Source organism: Podarcis pityusensis, assembly GCF_964106645.2.
Source record: "Podarcis pityusensis genome assembly, chromosome: 8".
Taxonomy (NCBI): Eukaryota; Metazoa; Chordata; class Lepidosauria; order Squamata; family Lacertidae; genus Podarcis; species Podarcis pityusensis.
The window spans coordinates 33,234,797-33,252,473 of NC_138033.1; the positions used below are offsets into that span (position 1 = coordinate 33,234,797).

The window sequence follows — 17,677 nt, forward strand, 5'->3', positions numbered from 1 at the left end:
CACCAGTGCTGTGTCTCTGGGGGAAAACATGCGGCTACTGGACAGAGGCTTTGACCCTGGGAAGCCAACCCCAACCTGACCCCCCCCCTCTTCCCACCAGCCTGTTACTGTTTTCCAAGATTGAGTCAAGGGACAGGTGGGGGGTGGGGAGGAGGTTTGTGGGAACCAAGCAGAGGGCTCCCAAACAAGGAAGGTCAGTAAGAGCCTTCAAGTAGCATGGGTACAAAAAACTCTTCTTCCAACAACACAGGGAAGGTCTGGTGCAGAGGAGAACCAGCCTTTTTCAGGAAAAGACTAGACATCCTTCACGTTGGCTGGTCTGTGTGTGTGTGAATGGGGACAGAGAGAAAGTTAAAGGAAGTTATACTACCAAAATATGCTTGGAACATGGCCAAGAGTCTCTCAGATTCCCCCGCCCTCTTAAACCTCCCATCTGGCTCCTTCCTGTGCATTAAGGGGCTTAGAGAGAGAGGCATTGGCAAAGCATCTCAACCAAAGGAGGTTCCACCAGGGGCAGGGGAAAGCTAGCCTTCCCGCCTGCTTCCCCCATTTTCCTTGTTACCCAGGTAAAATTAGGCAGAGGACCAGAGGTGAGACCACAAGGCAAGTTGTGGAAAACTGGAATGAAGTTTATGAAAGATAAGGCACATTTTTACACAAAAGTTTACCGGCCTGTTAAAAACCAAGGTTGTCCTGTATACAACATGGGTCTGTGCAAAGTTGAAAGAGTCCCCCTCTGGGGTACATGGGCACCAGGCACAAAGCCCCACAGGACCAGTGGGAGGGTTGCTAATCCCCCCTTTTTTTTCCATCCGGGGAAAGAGCCATAAAGGCCACTGGACAATGCTGCTGCTTGATAATACTTAGCCAAACCACACCCTGTTTGTGGAATGAGAGGAGTCAGGCAGCAAAGGAAGTGCTGGGGTCATCCCCAAGCTGCCTCCCTGCAGGATGCGCCCCAGTTGTGCATCAACCTGGCTGAAGGTGGGATGAGATGAAGTGCTGCACCCTGAGAATTCACTGGGAGTTTCCTGGTAGTGTGGAAAAATACTGAAGTTGGCATTTACCTGTTCCCTATGCAGCTCCTTGAAATAATAAGCACCATTTGGGAGGGGTAGGAGAAAAACAGGCTTCCAACACAGCCAGGAAAAAAGGGAGATACAGAACTTTGTCACGGTTGATCTGTCTCCCTTGGTATGTAGTTGTGTGTAAGCACGGGTGGGTTGAAGTTCCTTGCAGTCTATTCCCTCCAACCCATCCCTTTAGAGGTACCTGGACAGGTGCAACAAGACCCGCCCCCCCCCACTGCTGCCACAATCCTCCCCAAGAGCACCATATTCCTTTTTTGCCTACTAAATCAGTTAAGCACAATGCAAGCCAGAGTCCTGCATGCAAGTACTGAGTTTGGTCTGTTCAGGCTGGTGAACTGCAACCCCCGTACCTTTCTGTTACTGCAGTGGGCACTGCTACACCACTTTCCATGTTCCCTACACATGTCCATTGTGAAAATCAGGAATAGTCCTCACACGTAAACAAAAGAACTGGCATTAGTTCTGTGTGCTGCTCCTTTACTTTGCCTGCACTGCCTTCCCTCTCAAGTTCCCAGGAGGAAAAGGAGCAGAGTCCTTGAATTTGCTGTCCAACAGTTTAACTAACTCATCTTGGTCCTTCTTGCCATTTTATCACTGTCAATTGATCCTCTCTCACCCCTGTGTGAAACCGCTGCCTCTTATCTGGCATCAGGGCAGGTCTTGCAATGTTTGAGATACTGGCTGGGTGAAGTGATTAACCATAAATCCCTTGGGGTGAGACAAGGGGGTTCAAGAGTTCAGTAGCAGTCCACCCTGCCCGGGTGAGGAATGTGACCATGGCCAACCATGGGTCAATAGTAGTGGACTCTGCCAATGGTGCCAGTGCCTGTGCCCAGGATGTCAGGCTGCCCATTGCGCCAGATCTCCCGGAGGATGCGTTCCCGCTCCTCCAGCCGCTGGGCACGCTCCAGCTCTTCCGCCGAGGCAAAGACGTTGACGGTGAGGGTTCCATCAGGGGTGGAGTGGGCCTCCAGCGGCAGCTCCGTCATAGCCAAGGGGGGCTCAGAAGCCGCTTGGTCAATGGTGTCTTCTTCCTCCTCATCGTCATCATCCTCTTCGTCCTCATCTTCACTGAAGTCGCGTAGGCTTTTTCGGGGCTTGCGGGGGATGGCCTGAGGCTGCCATGAGATGTGGATGACCAGCAGGCAGAGGGTCAAGACAAGGCCAAAGCAGACCCCCAGCACGAAATAAAGGCCAAAGCTCTCAGGGTGATCTAGATGACAGAGACATGGAGGAGAGGGTCAGAAATAGGCTAGGAAGACCACCGAGGAGACCGGCTTTTGAGATTCAAATGGTAGTGAAGGGGACAGAAATGGTTAGGAGCTGGGGCTCCCACAGACTCTGTAGACATTAGGTGGTAAGAAACTGAGTTGATTTGCCATTTCTTTGTGGATGCTGGAATTTTAGTAGCCAAACACTGAAAGACACCAGAGATTTAAACTATTGTGCAGCTGGAGGTGAAGGGCTGTTCAGTACTAAGTGCTTAAAACTTAGATAAATACTATGGTGGAGGAAAAGTACAATGACATATATAGAAAATATAGGGATATAGTTTCTTCTGTGTGAAATAAAGAAATGGCCTTTGAATAGCTGGGATGTAATGAAGGAATACGGAAGTGGGTACAGGAAGAAGGCAATTAATTTGACATGGTAGTCTTTCGCTGAGGTTTCTTAAATAGTTACCAGAGTATTATTTATTTATTTTGCTTTGTAAATGCTCAGTTTCAGGCGTTTGTGAATTGCACATCAAGGGATGGATAGCCTTCATCCTCAATGACACAGCGCTATACGAATTAGTTTATGAATGAAAGAATGAATGAATGAATGAATGGAAGAGCATGGTGTTGAATGCCTCCCACTGTTTTCCATTATGAAGTCAAGGAGGTATCCTAAATCACACAGCACTGTATGGAGCAATATAACTTTTATAATGTTAAGTTGACCAAGAGGGTTCCTGAACTTGAAATGCAGTGGACTATATTGGCTTCTGAGAGAAGAAATCCAAAGGCTGGTGGCTAAATTGGCCGGTCAGTTCATAAATGCAGGTAAACCAGTCTCCATTCTGGGGATGGGGAGGAAGGAGGTTGGCCTGCCATTTTGAAACAGGAGGAAGAAGATCCTCCATCCACATCCCAAGATAGTGTGCTGAGGACGGATAGTGGGAACAAGATGCCACCTCTGGCCAAGTGCCAGAGACTGCCATTGCTCACATATATGTCTGCCCCTGCCCCCATTTCCTGACCCACCTCGAATGTGTGCATAGGCTGCCATGCTGTTGCTCAGCAGCTCCATCTCCCGCTTGTGGGTCTCCATGGTGGCTCCTCAGTGGCACCTGGGAGGACAGGGAGGAGGGGTCGTTATTAGCATATTACTCCTGCCCAATTCCTTAGAATTAGGAGACACGGTTCATCTAACAATTTGTTCAGACAGGAGGCAGCTCGACTGGAAAGAGGACTAAATGACAGGGTGTCCATGAAGAATTGCAGAGAACATCAGGCTAAGGGCCTTCAGAAAGAACACAGAGGACCTTCTATCAATATCCCTGCTGAGGAGCAAGGACAGAATTGTTTGTGGTCTGAGATAGGACAGTGTCACCAATGGTCTTCAGAATCGTATTCACAAACATTGGCATCTCAAGATAGCGTTCTATGTTTAGAGAGCAAACCTTTAATCACAAAAGAACAAGGAACTTAAAGCACTGGTTGGTCCGCAGCGATTCTAATGTAAAATCCACCATAGTCCATTATCTTGGGAATATCTAAGCTCTCTGGCCACCATCCCTGCAGACACTGCATTCACTGTAATCATACAAGTAAATTTTACATGTTCACAAATCCAACAGTTTATACCAGCCAACATTTCTCCATGTGCAGTAGCAGTTATGTAGAATATGCCACTTGGTGTGCATGCAGGAAACTGTATGTGGGTCAAACACAAAGACCACTACAAATGAGCACCTCAGTAACATGTGGGATAAAAACAAGGTACACTGCCCCCACTGTGAATCATTTCTTAGAACCAGGTCACATAAAGCTGAATGCACACAAGTTAAATGCATGTGGGTTGCAGGTCTACTAAGATGCCTCCAACAAAGGAATTTCTCTAAAATGGGTCGGGCTTTTAATAAATTGATTGTGGCACTCCTGAGAACTCCTCTCTCTCGGTTTTGCTCACACTGTGGGGTGCACAGCCCCAGAACTCTTAAGCTTAAAGGGCAAACAGCTGAGATAGTTTTAAATTGCCAAATAAAAGAAACCTTGGGGGCTTGACTGTGCCAAACAACTGCCCCCCCCATTAATTAGCAAAACAGCTGCCTTGCTTCCCTCAGGCCCCCAGGCCAGTCATGGGGTTGCTGGACAGGACAGCCTCTCAGGCTACAAAGTCCTGTGACAGTCATCCCTTCCAGGGGGCCTCTTCCGACATGCGTCACACACCACACCCCGGGCAAGCTTGGATGGAGGCATCTGTCAGTGACTCTGCAAGCTGAAAAGAGGGGCGCCAAAGGATACAAAGAATTTCCTGTGGCATTTAATCCTCTCAGTGACCCAGGCCTTTGAGTTTCATGCCCAAACAGGGTTTGAACCCAAGTTTCTCCATACCCAAACCCAATGCATTATTCACACTGCCTTGTCATGCACCGAGGCCCAATGTTTAATTTACGCTTGTGCATGACCCTGGGAACAGAGTCCCAGCAAATGTTTCCTCTCTTCCCCCATCCCTTAAGCCCCCCACCCCCAGGGCACTTCCTGCCACTGTCACAGGAAAAGATGCATCCTCAGTGGTGGGAAGATGGCTTGTTGTTTGGAGACCGGATGTTGCCTCTTCCTCTGCCCCCACCCAGCAACAGCCGCACTCAGGAGTCTTCCAGGTCAAGGCTATTTCTGGCAGGTTGAAAGGATGTTGCAAAGGGACCAGAGGACATACTCCAGGGTGGACAGAACAAAGGCCAGGGAAGAAGCTGATAGTCATAGAATTGTAGATGCTGGAAGGAACCCTGAGTATAATCTAGTCCAACCCCTTGCAATGCAGGAATATGTGGCTGTCCCATACGGGGATCAAACCTGCAATCAGAGCAAAAAGGTATTGAGGACAGAAGGACAGGTTGGGTCTGAGACTCTCAGGTTCAAACTAGATCTGAGTCAAAAGCTTTGAAGATTCTCAAGCTGCATGTGAACACAAATTTTCACCAATATTACTACCCACTGACTCCTTAAACAGGGCCTTGGGCAAATAATTATTCCTGGCCCCCACTTCCATTGAATAATAGATAGAAAGCACCCCACCCCCATTGAGGACAACATGCTGGATTGGATGCCCCCTTGAGCAATGAGCAGCTCACAGCCACCCATTTTCAGGAGCCATCCAGGCAGATGCCAGCCTCATCTGCAAACAGAACTCTCCCCCCTCACCCCACAAGCTTTTCATGAGTCCAAGATTTCCTAAAGCTCTGAGCGACCCTTTGATGAGAGCCAGGCAGCTGGGCTGGGCAGCAGGCCAGAGAAGAAGAGGGGGTTGGTTTTGGGAAAAAATTACCTCCTCTTCTGAACATGCTAAGGATAAACCATGCAAAGTTATGGGCCCCAAACATAACAACATAAGACCAGCCTGCGGGATCAGGCCCATGGCCCATCTAGTCCAACATCCTGTTCTCACAGTGCTCAGTCAGATGCCCTAAAGGGGAAACAGCAACCAGGATTTTTCCAGTGGTTTCCAGCAACTGGTATTGAGAAGCATTGCTGCCTCTGACTGGTCGTGGCTAGTAGCTATCATGGTTGTTAGTCCACAATAGCCCTCTCCTCCGTGAATTTGTCTAAACTGCTTTTAGAGTCATTTAGCTTGGTGACTGGGACGCGGGTGGCGCTGTGGGTTAAACCACAGAACCTAGGACTTGCTGATCAGAAGGTCGGCAGTTCGAATCCCCGCGATGGGGTGAGCTCCCGTTACTCGGTCCCTGCTCCTGCCAACCTAGCAGTTCGAAAGCACGTCAAAGTGCAAGTAGATAAATAGGTACCGCTCCGGTGGGAAGGGAAACGCTGTTTCCGTGCATTGCTCTGGTTCGCCAGAAGCGGCTTAGTCATGCTGGCCACATGACCCGGAAGCTGTACGCTGGCTCCCTCGGCCAATAAAGCGAGATGAGCGCCACAACCCCAGTTGGCCACAACTGGACCTAATGGTCAGGGGTCCCTTTACCTTTACCTAGCTTGTTGACTACCACTGCCTTGTTGATCTGGGATGTGAGTTTGGTCACTTCTGCTGGGAAGGAGAGCACCTCCTCCTGTTACCTCCCACTGTTCATCTCTACAAGGAATGCAGAGAAGGTTCTGCATCAGGGGTCTGTTCAGTTCCTACCAGGCTGGCTAAGCAGTATTTCCACATAAGTCGGGGATAACAACAAAGTTGTAAGGGAGGGAACAAGGGGGTGTTGCTGCTAACTTTCATCAAAGGTAAGAACTGCCTCTTCTCATTTGTCTGTGATGTTGGAAATTACGCACACACCCCTTGACCAACCCCATGGCAGTACAGCAGGGATGGAATGGGAAAGGGAGTCTAAAAACCACTTGCAAAAATATTTGTAAAACTCGGAAATGAAAATGAGACATTTGGGCACAGAGGATGAAACCCTTAAAAAAAACCAAAAAATGCAGAAAAACAGACTTGTGCCATCGATCACTAACTGGAGTGCAACACACACATATTGGGTAGGAAAGGGGTCCCCCCATGACCTGTTTTTCATCTGTTTTAGCTAATAAGCATAGAGATAAATGCTTCCATAATCTGATCAAAATAATTTGAGATAACGGAATAATTTTAAAAATAGGGATTTATGTTATGAAACCAATCTCACCAACAAAACCCAGCTTTGTCCTATTTAGAAGGTGCCTCAGATTCTCTCCCGCCCCCACTGGTACTTTCTGGGGAACTCTCATAGATGCATTTTTTTTTTATTTTTGGTTTTTTTTCTTTGCAGGGTGAATGAATTTCAAAGAGGGACCAGGCAGTTCCTCCTCCAGTTGAGCCTGAAATTAAAATGGAAACCGGCTTGGCTTGGTTGGAGTCTCTCCTGTGCTGACCAAATTGCCCAATGATGCCTGGCCTGTTGCAGCAAGAAGCCAAGAGTGCAGGAATGCAGGGGCGGGAGGGAGGGAGGGAGGGGGCGGGGAGGGGGGAACCAGCAGAAGCCAGACACAGACGCCGCTTCAGGCACAGTCCCGGTGCTCAATGTTGCTTTAAGCGCATCTCTGGGAATGTGCTAGCTAATAACAAAGGCAAGAATAACCAAAAGCATGCACAGAGTGCATCCCTCACATTGAGGAAACATTGCTTGTAATTTGGGGGAGGGGTGAGGGAGAGCAAATCTAGAAAGTTAATTTTTCAATTTCAACCCTTGGGCTGTTTATAGGTTCTATATAACATCAAATTGTTTAAAAGGGAAGAAGAGTTTGGGTGTTTTTGGGGAGTGGGGGGGAGACTTTGTGAATATGTTACAGTGAACTGCAGCTTTGGCTGAAGACATAATGTTAGTAGGGACTGGGAAAAGCTCCGTGAAATGGGATTTTCCACAGAGCGTTAAAGATGTAGAAACTGATCTCACCCAGTAACAACAGGATATTAAGATGTCACTGGGGGACTTGACTGGAGGTACAAGTCGTTGGCAAGACTCGGCTTAGAATTTAATAATAAATTCTGTCTCTGAGCATGGGCAGAGTGCTCTTGCATCCACAGCAAGCCCCCTCCCCCAATTTGGGATAAGAGAGGACCCTCCAAGGGCAGAGGTGATAACTAGCCAGGTCTGCTTTGTGAAATTAAGAGCAGTTACCCCATCCATTGGTGAAAGTGAGCCATGAAGGTTCAGGAGCTACACCTGAGTAGATTATTCATGCTACTACAGTAAAGGATGCGAGGAAGAGGCCAGAGATGGAGCCAACAGGGCTGTCCCTAGAGGTGGACTCTCCTTCACTGGAAGTTTTAAAGCAGAGGTTGGATGGCCATCTGCCAGAGATTCTTTAGCTGTGATTCCCGCATTGCAAGGGGTTGGACTAGATGACTCTTTAGAGTCCCTTCCAACTCTACAATTCTTTGATTCTAGGAACAAGCACAACTTCTTCTAAAGGAACAGTTGCCAGAGTAGAATCGGACTGGAATCCCAAGACTTGTTCACCCACTATTTCCACTGAGAAGCTCCTTCCACAAAGCTCCTTCTATCAGCCCATCCTTCCCAAATGGCACAGGGACAAGATCCCCACTCAGGCATCACCCGAAAAGGATGAGATGCAACACCAAAAGAGGGGCAAAGAGGATGCAATTGCACAAAATTTGGATGCACTAATTCACGAAAGCTTGCAAGTATTTACTGTGCTTTTGATGGAAATAGAGTACATCTCACCCTGGCAGGGAAGTTTGTGGGTAAGGTAACCTGTGGCCCTGTGCTTGGTCTGCTATCCAAGTGCGTAGATGTGGATGGGCAACTTCCAGCTCTCCTTTCTGAAAAGTTTGCTATCTTCAAAGCAGATTTGAATGGGACCGTTACAAAGCGGCTCATGCAAATAGCAGCCACAGAATCCAGCTATCAGACCAACAGTGAGAAAGGGTGCCAGGCTTACCGAGTGCAGGGTCCGTCCGAATTCAAGGCTGCTGCTCTGCCTCCATTGCAGTCCCTGTCAGAAGAAAGGAGCCTCTGAGAAGGAGGGGAGAAAGGGAGCCCCCCCCCCGCTTGAGCGGGATCTTACAGAGCAGCAGCAGACTGGCCTCTGGACTGAGCGGCTAATGGAAACTGCCGCTCACTTCCGTGCAGCTGGAAGCGCACAAATGTCAGGACCGGCCTGGATCCCTTTGGACAGTGAACCCGCCCCCTCCCCTGGAGCAGGAAGCCTGGGCTGGACACACGGACGGACACACACACACCCAGGGACACACAGAGGGAGGAGAAGAGAAGGCCTCCTGTTTCTCTGCGTTCCGGGAGGAGCAGCCCCCAGGCAGCAGAGGGCCAGGCAGCAAGGAGGAGAGGCTTGCAAGGGCCAATGGACTGCAAAATCATTTGCAAAAGGAGCTGTTCCTGTGCCCGCCCGCCTGCCGTGATGGTCGAAGGGGCCCAGAGTCCACGGGAGGAAGTCAGGATCAAAAGAGGTCCACACAAAGGACCCTCTCTCTCTGCACCAGGGAGGCCTCCAAGGTTGGGCTTGGGTTGGCATCAAGACCCGCTGGGTGTGTTTGCACAGCCAGGGCAAGAGAAACACCCTCCTGCCAGCAGAGGCAGAAAACGGCTCCTTTGGGCCTCTCAGATTTGGTCCCGGGCTTCATCAGCAGAGCTTGGTTTTAAAAAGGAGGGGTGCTGGATGGGCCCCCAAGGCTGCCTCCTTCTGGATGCGAAACTAGTCAGTAAGCTTAACTATAGCAGAGCAGCAATTTCTTAGTTTGAGAGGGGAAAGTCTCTCTCTGCACATGGCTCAGTGACACTCTGTTCCTGTTTCTCCAAGCTAAGTGGTTCTCGGATTAAGCTCCCAAAACGGCACCCTGGCAGCATGCCTCCAATGGGAGGGGTGCTCATTAGATGTGGCCGGTTAAGTTTAACTCAGTCCCACAGGAGAGAAAACAAACACTGCAGCCAAGGCACTGGTCCCAGGAGGCCACACTGGTTGGCACACCCTGCAAGGGAGGTTTTTTTGGTGCGCGTCAAAATAGCCTCTCCTCCTGTTGCCAAGCCTTCTCCCCCAAAATGTCAAAACAGGCCACAAATACAGCATCCAGTTCCAGCAGGTTTTGCAAACCCTGTTATCAAAAAGACAAACGCCAGGTGTCCTGTCTTAGGGAGAAACACTGCATTCAGACAACCAAACTTTCAGTGCAGGAACCCTTCCAAGAATGTGGGAGGCTGCCCACCCCCCCTCCCCAAATACATTAGAAATACTGGTCAGCCTGATAAGGAAAAGGATCCGGCTATCTGCTCCAGAAATATATAGTGACTCCTCCCCTCCGCCATTGGTTCAGATTTGGCACACATGTTTTCCTGGCACACCAAAGTGCTCTCATACCTCTGGGCACTCCAGCCTTTAAGTCCCTCAGCCTTTTAGTCACTAACCTCAGAACCCCAGCAGTGGCAATGGGGCTGGGAAGGATCAGGCCTCCTCTAGCATCCTCTCTCTTTCTCTGCTTCACAACACTGAGCTCAAAAGCAGCTGTCCCGTCTCCTTGGCTGCAGCAAGTTTGGCAGCTGGAGTTTTCCTGGGACTGAGAGCGATGGCTGCTGAGTTTAGCCCAAGTGGGGCAGTGGACACAGGGGCAGCCAGATCCTGTTTTTCCCAGTAATATCCGGATGGATGGAGGATGAAGAGAAAAATCCAAAAAATGTGACACATCAGCAGAGATGAGTCAAGCCAGGCCAGCAATAGAAAACACAGACCCCCTTTGGTGGGGTGGGGGGGCTTCTGGCAAGGAGCAGGAGGAGGGATGCCAAGTATTCAGCCACAGGAAATGGGGGGTGCTGGGGCCCCTCTCTTGTTTGTGATGGTGGCGGGGGGGGGGGCAGTCACTGCCTCAAGGAGTGGAGCTGTTCCCTCAGCCAATTCAGTGGCTTCTCCCAATCTGTACTGATATGTCCGGCTGTATCTGTCCGACAAAGGGCTCTTTGGCTAGTCGGGGGAGGGGGGGAGAGGCAAGTCAATGAAGTGGCCAGGCTTGAGTGAGAGTTGACACTTCACTATCACAAAGAGGGGTGATGAGGTTGAAGCTGCCAGCCTTGAGAGGAACCTGCCATAGGCACATTATGAGTCCAGACTAGGGCCACTAAAATAATGTGAAGTGGCCCTAGATTGACCCTTGCAACCTCTTCCACAATCTTCCCCTCCTCCCCTCAATGCAGCAGCTCAGTTCCTATAAGCTCCCACCACCCAGCGGGGCCCCCCCTCCCATTCCCTGGTCTCCGCACAGCTCAAACATCTGGTTAATGATTAAAGCAAAGTCAAGAGGCTTGAAGTGCAGGGAGAGAGCAGTGGAGGGGGTGACTCAGGGTGCCAACTGTTCAGCTGCAAAGTGTAACTGTGCCTTTGTAACAGCGCATTGGGCGGCAGACTTTAGCAGGTGAAAGGACAAGTGGTCTCAGTGCTGTTGGAGGCACAAGAGCAAGGAAGTCCTGCATCTTCGTAGTCAGCTGGCAGGCTGGAGGAGGAATTAGTTACAAGTGGAAAGAGAAATGGAGTCCCAAGACAAAGGGTGTGCGCTTGCAATAAGGCCACCAGCTGACAGTCTTCCTGGGGTGCCCTTGGCTCATGCTTTCGTCTCTGCAGTATTCTCAGCTGGCTCCCGACTGCTTAGGGGAGTCTGCAGCACTCTATATATGCATTATTGCAACTGCTGAAGAGCACCCAACCTGGGAAGCTACGTCCATTTGGCCCCAGCCAGAGCCATGAACAAGAATGTCCTGGGCCTGCTGGGAATGTGGTAACAGGACTGGGCATTGCCATCATGCTCCAGTCCTCATTGCTGAGACATGTGCTGCCAAGATGGCAGGAGAAAGCTTTAATGGCCCAAACCCAGGAAGCAACACTGAGCTTTGAAGAAGCCTAGTGCCCTGTGGACTTTATCTCATCTCTTTGATCCTAGCAGGCTTTAAAGGCAGTGCAAGGTGGAAGAAGGGGGTGGATTTGGACCTGGAGCCCCTTCTCAAGGCCTTCATCAGAGCCAGCTTCAGGTTTGCCTTGGGCAACAATGTCCTCTGATGGGCTTAGCTGTGTGCTGGGTAGTAAAATCTATGTACTTTTAAAATTTCACATAGTACCCCAAAGCAACATTAGGCCAGGGGCATTGTTGGGAAATATAAAAGCTGGATAGACCCTATTGCTGTGCTCAGAGTGCTCCCCCACCCCATCAAAATTATGGGAGGTCCAGGGCAGGCATCAGCAGTGGACCATGCCAAAGTACTGCAATTCTGGAAGCTGCCCAAGGATGCTAGATGCTGACACAGAGTCTAGCATTCAGCGCTGGGACACATGGAGTCAGCAGCCCCACTGTGGAGTCAGCAGTGGGATGGGGTGTCTACAAAGGCTAGTGAAATTCTAGGTTGCATCAGCATGATAGCATCCAGATCACAAGGAATGGTGCTGTTCCATTCTGCTGTGACCAGGCCTCATATGGAGAACAGTGTTAACTTCTGGGCACTGGAGCTTAAAAAGGATATTGACACATTGGAATGTGTCCAGAGGTTGGGGTTGGGGTGGGCAAGCAAGCAAACTAACAAGGGGAGGGACAAGAGGACCCCTTTCTTCCTAGGTCTTTAGGTTGAAGCAGCTGAGTATATTTAGCCTGAACAAGATACAATGATGACTACTTTCAAATATCTGAAGGGCTGTCACAGAGATGGGGCAAATCTGTAGGACTCCTGAAACAACAGATTCAAATCACATGAAAAAGGATTTTGCCTTATTAGAAAGAACTTCCTGATAACGTGAGCTATTTGGAACAGGCTGTTTCAGAAGGTGGTGGACTCTCCTTTGTTAGAGGTTTTAAAGCAGAGGTTGGATGGGATGCTGAAGCAATGGGCATCTTTGCACTGAGCAGGGGTTTGAAGTGGATGAGCTTCAAGGTCTCTTCCAACTCTATGGTTCTGTGAAATAGCTATGGCATCATTGAACACATACAGAGGGACACTGCTGAGTAACTACAGTCAACTGCTACACATTTGAAAACAATGGCTCCCTAATTCCAAGGGTTAGAAGGGTTGCAGAAGTTAAGTAGGACCGGAGAGGAGGAAGGTGGCTAGCTTGTTCTCCGGCTGAATTCTAGCATCTGAGAGAACTCAAGTCTGTGCCCAAGACGCAAATTTGAGCATGCTTGCACTGAGCTAACAGGCCCGGATCGGTTCCTCTCCCTACATACAAGCAAACACATGAACACACACACAGAGAAAGAGCAGAATCGGGGTGGGGGGAGATTTCTCCGCTACCTTCCTTGTGAAACATGGTGGAGAACCTCAAGCTAAGTGGCTTCTAAGCCAGACACAGAAGCCGTTCCTCTTTCTCCAGTGATCAAAGAACTGGGTCGCCTGGATCCCTGGGTGGGAAGACATTAGAGATGGGGGTGGGGTGGGGGAAGGCTGCTCGCCATGGCATACTCACCGGGCACACGGAGAAGAGGGACGCGGGAGCACCAGGGGTGCCAGGAGGGAAAAATGGAGCCCCTCTGCCACGGAAGGACCCCCCTGCTCCGTCCTCTTGCTTGGGAATGAAAAAAGTCAGAGAGGCAAAGATGGGGTCTGTTTTCCATTAACGCTGCTGAGCAACAGGAAGTGGTTGAGAGGGGGCTGGCGGGTCAGAGCTCCCCCCCTTTCACCCACACAGAGGGAGCGAGAGCAGGGATGGCTGGATTATTTTGATGGCTAACCTGCTTCAGGTATAACAAGCAAAGGAAAGCAGGTGCCGTCCCTTAAACAAAAATGGCCACTGGAGTACACAACAACAATAATGCGTATTGAAATTCCATGTGGATGGGAGGGAAGGAGGATTAAATATTCCAGCTGGAATAGTTGGCATGTTAATTTATTTAAAGATATGCAGATTTGAGGAGCCTGTTGGTTTAACCTTAAGAAATAGAATAGGCTGAGAGGCGGGAGAACAAGAGACACAATCCCTACCAGGACAGAACAACAAGTCCTTCATGGGCACAAACTGCAGCTCCCTTTGGCTACAAGGATCCAGCTCTTGAAGGTGTAAATCCAGAGACAGCATGGCTTTCACACATTCCCATATCTCCTGCTCTGGTGTTCATGGGCAGGCCTGCAAACAGCCCCTGTGTGTCCTGTGGAGTTTAAGGGTGGATCTGTGCCAGGGAATGACTCGAAATGGGGGACCCCTTTAGACCAGCTGACTCTGTGTTATCAGGGGTGGAGAACCTCAAACCTGGGTCTGAATGTGGCTGGGAGTCTTTTGCAGGGCACACTCCTTCTCCCCAAGGCCACAGCCCTCATCTGCCTGGCTCAGCACCCTCCTCAACTGCTTTTGCCTGGCTAGAACGTGTCTACGAGCTGTGTGATCATGCCTCCTGCTTGCTTGGATAGAGGGAGAGGTGTGGGTGTGTGGCTAGAATGCAGAAAGTAGGAGTCACCTCTGCTGCTCCACCCACTCTTGCCTCTGGCTCCGCCCACCACTGGCAGGTGACTCCCAGAAGACATGCTATGGGCTGAAAATTCTCTTCTCTCATTCTTTCTGCTTCTCAGCCATTTGCAGGTCCTGCCCAAGTGTTGCAGAGACGCCCACCCATAAATCCAGTCCCCTCCCCTACCTCATTTATAAGCTGCTGCTCTCCCAACAAATTTAACCCAAATTACTAGATCTGGCCATTCCCTTCCCTTCTCACTGGTATCCTCCTGCAGCTGCTGCTCTCTCTTTCTGAGGCTGTTTCCTCCACAAGACTCTTATGTGTTCAATCACGTGCAACTTCTACTTGGGTCGAGGGAGAAGAATTTGTAGGCATTAGTCCAACCAGGGTTTAGAGGGTGCTCCTTAGTCCACTTCTATTACCTCAAAGAGCAGCTGTGCCAGCAGCACAGTCCATTTCTGTCCACCCAGTCCCACAGGGAAATGGGGCTGGAACTTAACCCTGCCTCCTTGCCTAGATGCCATGTCCTCCAAATCCAGGGGGCAGGAGAGTGGGGCTGGGCTTATTGAGCTGTGAGAGAAAAGCATGCACTTGGGAGGGGATGGTGGACACTGGCACTGGGAAGCAATGGCAAGTGGCGAGGAAGGGGAAATGCTGCGTCCTCAAGGGCTAACCCCAACCTCTGAAGAGCTCTCCCCAGCCACCCCTTGTGGGCTGGCTCCATCTCAATCACCTTCACTGTACAAAGGGATTTCCAATTATGCTAAAATAGGTCCCCAGTTCCTCAGTTTGGCACAAAGTTGCACAAGCAGTTTGCCAACCCCAAAACAAGTTTGGGGCCAACCTGTTGGGTACACAGCCCCCCATCTCTCCTTGTTTTGGGGTGGGGGTGCAAGAGACCCTCAGGGAAGCTGCTCAAACAAGATGGGAAGCCCCAATAGAAAAGGTCCTTTCTCCTTCCAGGTCTTGTACTGGGGAGTTGGGGGGAAAGCACTGGCAGAGACTTTCCCACCCCAAATCTTCCTTTGCAGGAAGGGAAGGCTGCTGCTGCAGTTGCAAAGGGTGGAGCTTCCAGGAGGGACTGAGGCCCAGTCAGGGCTGCATCCAGCGCCCAACCCTCAGGCGCCCTCTTGTGCCAAAAAGAGGGCCAGGCATTAACTCAGCAGTGGAAGAGTCCAGCCTGAGGCCCTTGCTTGCCCTCATATCCCTTTCAGGGGAGCAAGTGAAGGTGCCACACTGGGAGCCCCAGTCCTTCCACTGACTTCTCTTCAGGCCCTTGTTGCAGCACCCAATGCAAGAAGAGCCTGCTGGATCAGGCCAGTGGCCCATCTAGTCCAGCATCCCTCTTCTCCCAGTGGTCAACCCGATGCCTGTGGTAAATCTGCAAGCAGGACCCAAGCACAAGAGTATTCTTCCCTCCTGTGGTTTCCAGCAACTGGTATTCAGAAGCATTGCTGCCTCTGACGGTGGAGGCAGAGCGTAGCCATCTTGGCTAGTAGCCTTCTCCTCCGTGAGGTTGTCCAATCCTCTTTTAAAGCTATCCAGGTCAGTGGTCATCCCTTCCTCCTGTGGGAGAGAGTTCCACAGTTTACCTATGTGCTGCATAAAGATTCTTTTATCTGTTCTGAATCCTCCACAGCTTTTGGCTTCGAATGTGTTATGGGAGAGGGAGAGAAACTTTCCCCTATCCACTTCCTCCATGCCACACATTTTATAATCTTCTATCACATCACCTCTTAACTAATTTCTTGCCACACCAGCAGTGACCGGGGGGGGGGGGGGGCTTGGGCTGGGCTTCGGCAACTGACCTAGCCCTGGCAGCAGGCCTCAAAATCACCATCACTTGCAGGGTACACCTCAGCAGTGCCCCTTTGTACCAGATCACTGCAGAGGATCCTCCGGGGCCCAGAGAACATAGAGAGGGCCTGCACCTGATTGGCTGGAAACCCCAAGTTCAAGCACGGGGGGGGAGCTATACCAGGTGGTGGAGTTGCGCCCAATACAGTCATACATCAGGTTACAGCCACTTCAGGTTGCGTTTTTTTGGGTTGAGGACCGCCGAAACCTGGAAGTACCGGAACAGGTTACTTAAAGGTTTCAGCATTCGCGCATGTGCAGAAGTGCTAAATCGTGCTTTGCGCATGCGCAGAAGCGCGGAATCGCAACCCACACGTGCACAGACATGGGTTGTGAATGCTGCGGGTTGCGAATGTGCATCCTGTATGGATCATGTTCGCAACCCGAGCATCCACTGTACCCTGAAGCAGGTGACACCAGGTGAGAGGAACAAATTAACAGTCAGACTGATTCTACGTGGCAGCTGCGTGCAAAAGAGGGAGCATCCAGCCTAGCATAGGGGTGTCAGCAGCATGCTGTTGGTTTTAGACTGGGGTCAATTTCAAATCTACCCACCTCCCTGAGCCAGAGCACTCCCTGAACTAGTCATCCATTGGGGCTAGCCTACCTCACAGGGCTGGTGCAGGAGATGTCCCGCCTCACGAGCTCGCTGCAATGTGGGTCAACCACAGTGTTACCGAGGCAGAGGTGGGTTAACAGTGCCTTGTTGGACTAGAAACTCTAGCTCACTTTCCCTTCAGCCCTGCTGTGAAGGTTCCTGGATTTTCTTTGCCAGGCCATTTTTCACCGTGAAGGTAAAGGTACCCCTGACCTTTAGGTTCAGTCACGAATGACACTGGGGTTGCGGCGCTCATCTCGCTCTATAGTCCGAGGGAGCCGGCGTTTGTCCGCAGACAGCTTCTGGGCCATGTGGCCAGCATGCCCAAGCCGCTTCTGGCGAAACCAGAGCAGCGCACGGAAACGCTGTTTCACTGTAGGGCTGCCTAAATGTCTGTGTGCAGATGGAGTCAGAAGCGGGTGGCAAGGGAGAGATCTGAGAGTGTCTTCCCCTTCCCAAGTTGAGTACCAGCTTGTGCCCTCTTGGGTTTCGCTTCCTCAATGGTGAAGTGGTGCTTCAGAGGAATTTTGAGTGTGTTAGATAAGACAGACCAGTGGAATTCTCTCCCAGCTGGAGCTCAACACATTCCTAAGTAGAAGAGTTTTAACTACCACAAGCACCCATACCACCAGGGCAGAAAGGACATACCTGACTGCCGGTGATAACACAGGTGTAGAACATTGGTGTTTGAAAAATGAGTTGCACAAACAACTCAAGGGATGCTCCTCAGGCAGCGGGGAGAAGCCCTTCGCTTTGACTCACTGCAAGGCTTTATTATTTGAGACACATTATATTCTGTCTCCTTGGACAACTCAGATTTTGCACCCAAACTGCAGGCCTTGCATAAGTTACACAAAGTGATCCCATGTGCTCAACCTCCCCATGTGCAATTCGTTCTAACCTGTGGTCTCACATGCAGCCTTCCTTGCCTCCAGCTTCCAAGATTTCTGCAGATATTGCCTACCTCATTCCAAGCACATCTTCAAACGCATGAGAACTAGCAGTTTCTGTAAAAATGTTTAAAAGCTAGCAAAATAATTCTCTT

At 50.4% G+C, this 17,677-nt stretch overlaps 1 protein-coding gene across 5 annotated transcripts; it reads right to left on the bottom strand.

Annotated features, from left to right (window-relative positions):
* Positions 1-608: 608 nt before the first annotated feature.
* EVA1B (eva-1 homolog B) lies at positions 609-15,151 on the bottom strand. 5 transcript variants are annotated; one of them, XM_081016505.1, is made up of 5 exons: positions 15,022-15,151; positions 13,199-13,297; positions 8,693-8,746; positions 3,338-3,423; positions 609-2,304 (listed from the first exon to the last, which is right to left on the bottom strand). In XM_081016505.1, the coding sequence occupies exons 4-5, from the start codon at positions 3,402-3,404 to the stop codon at positions 1,883-1,885; spliced, it is 489 nt and encodes a 162-aa protein (XP_080872631.1). In that variant the 5' UTR covers positions 3,405-3,423; positions 8,693-8,746; positions 13,199-13,297; positions 15,022-15,151; the 3' UTR covers positions 609-1,882. The 5 variants fall into 5 exon arrangements, with proteins under 5 accessions (XP_080872631.1, XP_080872629.1, XP_080872630.1 ...); XM_081016503.1 differs by lacking the exon at positions 15,022-15,151 and having other exon boundaries at positions 13,199-14,290; XM_081016504.1 differs by lacking the exons at positions 13,199-13,297; positions 15,022-15,151 and adding an exon at positions 10,168-10,932.
* Between the last annotated feature and the right edge of the window lie 2,526 nt (positions 15,152-17,677).

Bases quoted from the DNA above. Each gene is read 5' to 3' on its own strand.
- EVA1B (XM_081016505.1), bottom strand. From the start codon at position 3,404: ATGGAGACCCACAAGCGGGAGATGGAGCTGCTGAGCAACAGCATGGCA. The intron at 2,305-3,337 runs GTGGGTCAGGAA...TCTGTCATCTAG, and splicing joins AGCCTATGCACACATTCGAG to ATCACCCTGAGAGCTTTGGC.